The following is an 8,678-nucleotide window of genomic DNA, read 5'->3' as shown; positions in this document are numbered from 1 at the left end:
CTAAGTATTTCCGTATTGTGCTGGAGGAGGAAATGAAATGTAGATCTAAATCTGGATCCAAACATTATAGAAAAACCCTGTTTCTGCTCAAGCATGCTATCTTGATCAAAACTGTCTGCAGCATTTGATTTTGCAAATGAATGTTGTATCCTACATTCTCTGAACAGCCAGCCTATTAAATGTTGCAAAGGTAAAAGTTCACAGAAATTAACTAAATACTCCAAAAGTCAATTTATTTTTATTAGCAGATTTGGACACATTTCTTGTAGAGGTACAACTACATGAATTAATGATACAATTGTGTACTTGTACAGTCATGCAGCTTCCATACCTACTATGCTCACTGCTATTTTCCAGCAGAAACATCCCTTATACCTGCATAGGTTACCCTTATTCCTTTGTGGGAATGGCAGTGCCAATACAAAATAACTTCATATTGATGTGACTGCATCCAAGATAGGACCAATTTAGATTGTACAGCAGTCATGTTAGACAGAGGTGTGATGACCAATGTAGCTGACAACATATACGCCAGGTACAAACATTATACATTATACATTTACTGGTATAAGAACAGTTTTGCACACAGAACCAGTCTATACCCAGAACAGAAGTTCAGCACAAGTTTAAAAATGGAGGAACAAGGTGTAAGATTTGTTCCCTTCCCCATCTCCGTCCCCCCCACCCCACCACCGACCAAAGGACAAATATGTATTCTGTTTGCTACTGATCTAAACAACACCTCTTACAGAAAACTGCATCACTTAGATCAATTCTGCCTTGGGCTTTTTGAGTGCCTGTACCTCGCTATACAGCAAACAGCAGCAAACTTTCACTTTTGTAAGCTTCATCTGTTCAAGCATGCTTTGCTTAAAATAGCCTGGTATAGCTATTATATTAAAGCACTGAGAGGGAAGAGAAAGGAGATTCCCCTTTTAACTATTCAAATAGAGAAATTCAATTAAAACAAAACTTTTATGTGTGGACTAACCTTACATTTAACCAATGTGAAAGCTTTTAAGAATTGCTGCATCTTTTACAGCAAAGAAGGCAGAGTAGGGTCGCACCTTATAGACTAATTCGTAGAGGCAGAAGCTTTATGAGCTACCTCTTATTTACAGCAAATTATGTCTCCAGTAGGTGGCAGCAGCAGATCACTGTTCACAGTTACAGACAGTACTTCAGATCTGTACATGCTTGTGTTTGGAGGATTGCTTTATCAGTGAGGCTTAAGGCATTCTGATTTTTCAGGCAGTTGTAACGCTGGAGCAAAAGGATGTAGATGCGAGGCTTCGTGAAGTTTCATTATGACATATCGTATCTCAAGGCCACTGCTCTTCAGAGTGTGTGCATATTTCCAGGACCCTGATTCAGCAAGGAAATTAAAGCTTTTACAGTGAAGTATGCAGCTGCTGAACTGGAGAAAGAGCTAACGTGACAAATTATCACTGGGCTTTATAGCATTAAAGGCATTTTTTATGTCTGATGCCCACTAACATGATGCATGAAGAACAGTGGCAGAGTTCTTGTCCCACTGGGAGCTAGAACCCAGGATTCAATTTTTCATTTTCATTTTCAACTGATGTTTCATTCTGAAATTAACTTAAACACTTTTTTTTAAAAACAAGGAAGAAAAAAAACCTTGAAGTTTGAACAAAATAAATCTTCTTATTAATTATGAAACATTTGTTCTACCCAAAACAATTTTTTGTGGGGAAATTTGCCACAAAAATCCAAAATCAATATCAAATGGATTTTGGTTTGTTGACTGGTCAGCAAGTTTCACTAGCATACAAAAATACAATTATTTGCTTATTTCTCTTCCACTTGATTGTTCAAACAAGCAATTGCCCATGCTTATCTTCCTTGTAAATTCAAGGTGCTTTGTTTTTTCTTGGCAGTTTCCCAAGGGTTCAGAAAGCCAGTTCAGAGCAATGGTTTACCATGTCAGTCTGAAAGCAAGGCAGAGTGGCACCTTATAGACTGGTTCATAGAGACATAAGCTTTCACAGATGACAGCCTACTGCATCAGATAAAGATTCAGAGCTATGAATCATATTCTACGAAGATTCATAGCTTACAATGAGAGGTAGGCTGTCACCTATGAAAGCCTATGCTGCTCAAAAGCTAGTTCAATATGTCTACCCAAAAATCTGTTACATTGAATGATGCATGGAAACAGAAATAAAAACGTATTCTAAAAAACAACTAAAAATAAACAGCTTTAGTTGGACAATGTAGGCCTTCCCCTTTGTTTTAGACAGGAAGAAAAAGAAGGATATTTTATGCATAGATTATATTTTAGTATTTACACATCATCCATCTCCTTTTACTAGCTCACTGTTTGTAATCCTTTTGAAAAGTTATATAAGTAGAACTCCTTGCTTATTGATGTCCAAGAAATATATATCTTCACTCCAGTAAATAATTTTATAGCTCTACACAAGAATGTAGTTTGCCTATAAACAAGACATTATAGTATTATCATATTATACATTCCTCAAAGCTCTGCACAGCCTTTAGGAGCTGTTACTTCCAAGAATAATTAATTTGTGGTCGCTCATGGTTCAGCATGCCCACGTGTCAGACAGATAATGAAATTATCCACTGGTCTTGAATGAATAGCTGATTTTCCAAGGTCTTGATCTTTTGGCCACGATCACATATTGCAATGCTACAAATCCTATCCTTGATTGAACCTTGACCTCTAATCCCCAAACCTAGCTTGATTTGGACCTCCAAACACCATCTCCTGGGTGCATCTATATGTGCAAGTAATTTGACTGAAGAAACTCTAGAACAGTTTGTGCCAGAGTTTATTGCTCCCAGGCACCGCGTTGACATGTGTGCCTGGGATTGCAGCACGTTGAGCCAGGTCACAGCAGTCCTGGCTGACAGGGGGCCCAGGGAGTCAGCCTGCCAGTCTGGGGCTGCTCTGACCTGGTTCAACATGCTGCGGAAGGGCTAGCTGGCCCATGAGGGTACTTCAGTGTGGGGCTAGTCAACAGGCAGTCCCTGCACTGAAGCACCCTCATGCCCCAGCCAGCCCCATCAGCACCTACATGTGCACTGCAGAGCACTAAATAATACCCCGTAGGATAGGTCTTGTGTTTACAAGTATTATCCTACAGTGGCATTTATGAGCCTACTGTGGCCTAATAGGGTCACACCTGTAGATGGTGAGACTTTACTGAAGAGATCTAATCTCAAAATCAGCAGTAGTAAAATAAAAATTGAAGCCGTCTCTGGCATCTGTGCTTTCTGGACCTCTTAGGAATTATATAATATGAGTAGTGGAAACTTTTGAGAACTATCAAATTGCTGGATGCAGACCACTCTGTACAGCCCTGATCAGGTTCTTCCAGAGTATCTGATGAGATGATTGTCTAAACTTGAAAAGATAGCTGCTGCTGGGCAGAAAAGAGGATTGCTCTCCCTCAGTATCCTCAGTCTAGTCAAGAATCCAGATTCACCAAATTATCCTTGTTACGAATGCTCTTGTGACAGTTGTCCTCCCAAGTAGCCAACATAATTTTTAAGGGTATCTCCATTTCATTTGGGTTGAAATATTTTTCTTTTGGGGAAAAAAATCATGTTACATTAATCATATTAATCATATAATACTTGTATATTACATTTCATAATGCAGTGATGTTGCAAATGAGATCAAAATCTGAATGCTGTTACAGATGTACAAGTCACGTTAGACATGTAAGACTAGTAATGACTGCATATTTCTTCTGACCAGACCATACTCTTAGCTTCTCAGTCCACTTCTGGCCCTTGCTTACTCAAATTTGTTTATTCTCTGAATCCTAGTGTGCTGTTTGGCATGAGTGACTGGTGCCTCCTGGATCTGGAGGGGGGGCACCCGCAGAAGCCACCGATGGTAGTGGCCCTGTCAAGGTGGGCACCAACCCTGCCAACAGCGTTGGTGTTAGCCATTGGGGGGGCATGTACACCCTCATGTCAGCCCTCAGGGGGGCATGTGCAACCCCGTGCACCCCCTACCAGTTGTCTATACTGTTTGGTTTGCTCTTGAGGCAATGCAACTATGCGTTCAGAGCTTCTATCTAAGCCAGTCTTCACCCCATAACAATGAATATTATATTATGTCATGTTTTTTGTTCTTTAGTGGATAAAATAAATTACCCCAGATGGATCTGTAAAAGTTTCTTTGATACTGATAGCAGCATTACTGTATCTACTCCTATTTCATTACAGTGGTACTATTTCATATACAGGGTCTACCAAGTACACGTTATTCAATCTTACTTTTCTTTCAGCATCATCAACATTTACCAATATTATCTGTTGTCACCACCAAGTTAGTAAACGCATGTATATTCAAAGGCTTACCTGTCAGAGGTACAACACAGACCTCTCTAATGACCTGCATGTCAGGAATTTTGGAAACAGGGTCATCCTCTTTCTGTGTTAATGATATTAATAGATAGCAACTGTTTGGTTTAATCCACGGTTTACATAATTGAATAAACAAGTTTGCAGAACTAGAAGAGTATGGGCCTTCCAAAAAGACTCCATTCTGGGTTTAAGTACAGCATGACTTTCTCTTTACAATCTGTGGGCGCTTGTACACGACAAAAATTGCCTGTTTTTGTGGTTTAATTGTCATGCTTTACATGTTCCGTTTTTTTGCAATTTAAATAAGTTTGTTGTGTTGCAAACTAAACACATTCCCTTGTAGTTTAGTTTTCAATGTAGCTACTTGTAATTCTGCAGCCTTTAATCTGAGAGCTAACCCCACAGCTGTGGGAGACGTGGACTGAAGGCAGAAGCGGCAAGGGGTCCGATCCATTTTTTTATTTACTTTTTGCAGAGCCTGCCCCCTTTCCTATGGCTAGGGGGTGAGCTGATGGTGAGCTGAGTGGCCTCTGAGCTGCAGAGGGCCCTGGTCCTTCCCTCTGTGGCAGTGGTGCCTCCCAGGGATGCCCAGGAGGGCTGCTAGCAGGCCAGGGGCTGCCCCAGCTCAGAGGTACCTGATCCAATGCTTCCCTGAGCCTGCCCAGGCTTCCAAAACATTGTGCACTGTCCCTGCTGCCTTCTCCAGATGCTAGCACTCCCAGCTACCCTCTTTCCACTCTCCTACACTGCCCCACAGCCCATTCCCATGTGGTCCTAGATGGCAGAAAGGCAGCAGGGACAGTGAGCAGGGTGTTGCTCCCCAGGCAGGCTTGGGGAAGGGTTGGATCCAGCGAGAGCTGCTTCCAAGCTGGGGCAGCATCTGGCCTGCTAGCAGCTCACCCAGCTGGCCTCACGGGCCAGCCCCATGGAGGTAAGGAAGAGGGCCTTCTGCAGCTCAGGGACAGCTCAGATCACTGGCAGCTCATGAAGGCAGGCTTGGCCTGATCCTTTTTTTTCACAGAGCCTGCCTGAGGCTGGGGAGTGAGCTGCCAGTGGGCCCTGAGCTGTGGGGGGCTCTGGTCATTCCCTCCATGGCAGTGGGACTCACCAGGGCCACCCAGGCAGGCTGCTAATGGACTGGATGCTGCCCCCCGCTCAGAGACACCACCCACCACATCCAACTCTTCCCCAGACCTGCCTGGGAAGCAGCACACTATGCACTGTCTCTGCCACCTTCCCGCCACCTGGGACCACCCGAGAATGGGCTGGCTTGCCCCCGGAGCAGCATGGAAAGGCAGCAGGAGAGTAGATGGGTGTGCTAGTGGCTGGAGAAGGCAGTGGGGACAGTGCACAATGCTCTGGAAGCCCAGGTGAGCTCAGGGAAGCATTGGATCAGGTTCCTCCACACTGGGGCAGCCCATTAAGAGCCTGCCTGGGCAGTCCTGAGGGGCACTGCTGCTTCAGAGGGAAGAAACAGGGCCCCTGCAGCTCAGGGACTTACTTGGACCACCAGCACCTTAGCCCCTGGCCAAAGAATCTGAAAACCATGGGACAGGCCATGGGAGAGGTGGGCAGCCTCCATGAAAAACAAAGAAAAGGATCGGGCCCCTCACTGTAATAATGATGGAAACCCCTAAATTGAAATGGTGGGGTTTTAATCATCTCAATTAGAAACCCATGGTTTCATTTTAGGGGACTAAACTCTGTTACAATGAACTATGTCACAGTAATAATCAGTTTAATTAGGGAAAACAGGAGGCCAGGGACTAATAAAAATGAAACAAATTGTCTTAGTCCAGAAAATGTTTTGGAATCATTATGTGTGGTGCACGTATGTGTGAGTGTGAACTAAAGAACAAAATAGCACCAAAAATATCAACAATTCCATTCTAAAGGTATAGTTTTTTTATTTGTCCTTGCCTTTTCTAACGTAAGTGTATAGCATAAACATCAGTATATATTGTAATATGTCTATGTTACAGAAGACAGGGCCAGGGAAATACATGCATATTGAAGAGGCAGGGTTTTTTTGACTCTGCCTTCTGTAACGTGTGTGTGTGTGTGTGTGTACACTCCAGAGGCAATACACATGCACACGCACGCGCGTATATGTGTGCACACGCACATGTATGTATGTATATATATGTATGTATGTATAGGTGTATGTATGTATGTATGAAAGCTTGCTAAGAATTTTTTTTCCAACTATTTAGTTGGTCTAATATAACATATCAGATTTGCCCAAAGAACCTTGTCTGTCTCTGTATGTATGTCTGCATTTATATATGTATTGCCTCTGGACTACATACACACACACACACACACACACACACACGTGTGTGTGTATTGGAATATAAAAAATTATTTAATTTCAGAATGAAACACTGATCCAAAATGTGTCTTTTTTGATCTCCCAAGTATGTGCTGTTTCATCTACCCCCTTGGAGAAAAGTGTGCTCCATGGATCCATAAATTGTTTTGTTTTTGGAATATATACATATATGTATGTGTGAGCATAGTCTAGAGGCAATATGTAAATACATGCATGCATGCATACATACATACATAGTGTGTGTGTGTGTGTGTGTGTGTGTGTGTGTGTGTGTGTGTGTGTGTGTGTGTGTGTGTAGGAATATATATATTCCTATACATTCGTGTGTGTGTGTGGTCCAGAGGCAATACATACACGCATATATACATATAGTATGTGTATATATATGTATATATTACAAAACAAAACTGTTTATGGGTTCATGGACCACAGTTTTCTCCAAGGGGGTAGATGAAACAGCATACACATAGGAGACGAAAAAAGACACATACATGTGCTAAGAGAACATACATAGTTGACTTAAACTATTGGAAAGTATTCAGATACTTTGATGGTAGGCATGGTATAAGAACTTGAACAGAACAGAACAGAATGTATGTGATTCCTAAGAGATGGTTTAGAACAAGAGCTACCACTATACAGGGATAAAGAACTCTTCATACTAGCATCATTTTTCAAGAGTGCTTGAGGGGAGTGAGGGCACATACATATATCATATAACCCCCACCACCACCACCATCCCCCCCGCCAGAAGGGTTTGAGCATTATGGCCCCCTGAAGAACAAAACATTTGTGGATTTCCTCTAAAACAATGTATTCTGCACTGGGACCACTGTGGCACAATGTAATCCACCTTTTTTTCTCTGACTGTTTACGCAAAATGAATAAAAAACATGGAATATCTTATCCATGTGGCTACTTCACTTAGTCACTGAAATATCCAAAAACAGTCCTTCACTGTATTTGTCCAGGTGACTAAATGCCCTTAGCTGTATGATACTGATCCCAAAGAACAATATGCACATCACCATATTGAGGGAAAGGATTGGTGTGTTCTGTACCTGCCAGTGAGCTTCATCAGAGTCTAGCCATGTTTTGATTTTGACTGGAGGGCTTGGGATAGCCATGAAGAGAGCACTGAAGCATATACGCCTACAAAAGTGTGATACAGACACAGGATTGTTATTGTTGTAAAATTCCTGCAAGCACAGATTGTTTAAGAGCAAACTGGTTGGAAGACTATGTACAAGATAGTGGGCAACATTTTAACTAAACGAACTATGTAAACCAATAGAGAAAGCATCAGTCTAAAGGTAGCATTTACTACTGGTCTGAGTATAGGGCAGAGTGTTAGGAGTTCATGGGTTTGAATCATGACTCTGCCCCATGGTTTTGGACAAGTACTGGAAGGCTTGCTTCTACAAGACATCCTATACCTCTTCCAGGTACTGAACACTGTTATCTGACAAAAGTAGGAAGAATCACTTTCTCCAAAGGCTGAACAAATGACTTTATCACTAATAGGAAAATAACATCATTTCTAAAGTGACTCTGCCTGTCTCTCAGGCAGTGCTTCCAGCTACTGTAAGCAGAAATTATCTAAAGCTTGAAAAGTTGTTAGATGTCCCTAGGTAGACCTTAAACCTTCAAATATTATGAAAACTATCACTGGATAATTTACCAAATATTACATATAATAAACTAATACTTACATTTTGATAAAATCTTGTTAGTAGGAAGTTAGGAACCCCCCCAAAATTGTCTAGTGATAAAATTGTTACTTTGGCAACATTGCTCTTTGCTTCTTTATAGAGATTCTGCCTACCACTTTCTCAGTTATCCTTCAACCCAGATTTCTGCTACTGGTGTAAAGGAACGATATACATAAGCTCACATTTTCAGTTCCAAGTAAAGTTCTGGGCATACAGCAGTAGCCTGGGCTTCCAGGTGAAAAAAAGGTACCTACTGCTGTTACACATCA

At 41.8% G+C, this 8,678-nt stretch overlaps 1 protein-coding gene across 1 annotated transcript in view; it reads right to left on the bottom strand.

Moving 5' to 3' along the window:
• Positions 1-232: 232 nt before the first annotated feature.
• LOC149874601 (interleukin-5 receptor subunit alpha-like) overlaps positions 233-8,678 on the bottom strand; it is a 71,651-nt gene continuing 63,205 nt past the window's right edge. The window contains exons 11-13 of the mRNA XM_090064446.1: positions 7,759-7,849; positions 4,360-4,432; positions 233-3,574 (exon numbers count right to left, since the gene is read on the bottom strand). Of these exons, the coding sequence (XP_089920572.1) occupies positions 3,456-3,574; positions 4,360-4,432; positions 7,759-7,849 (283 nt within the window). The 3' untranslated portion in view covers positions 233-3,455. The remainder of the gene's footprint in view (positions 3,575-4,359; positions 4,433-7,758; positions 7,850-8,678) is intronic.

Source organism: Crocodylus siamensis, chromosome 1 (assembly GCF_052110815.1).
Source record: "Crocodylus siamensis isolate JL-2025a chromosome 1, ASM5211081v1, whole genome shotgun sequence".
NCBI lineage: Eukaryota > Metazoa > Chordata > Crocodylia > Crocodylidae > Crocodylus > Crocodylus siamensis.
This window is presented reverse-complemented; position numbering and strand designations above follow the sequence as displayed.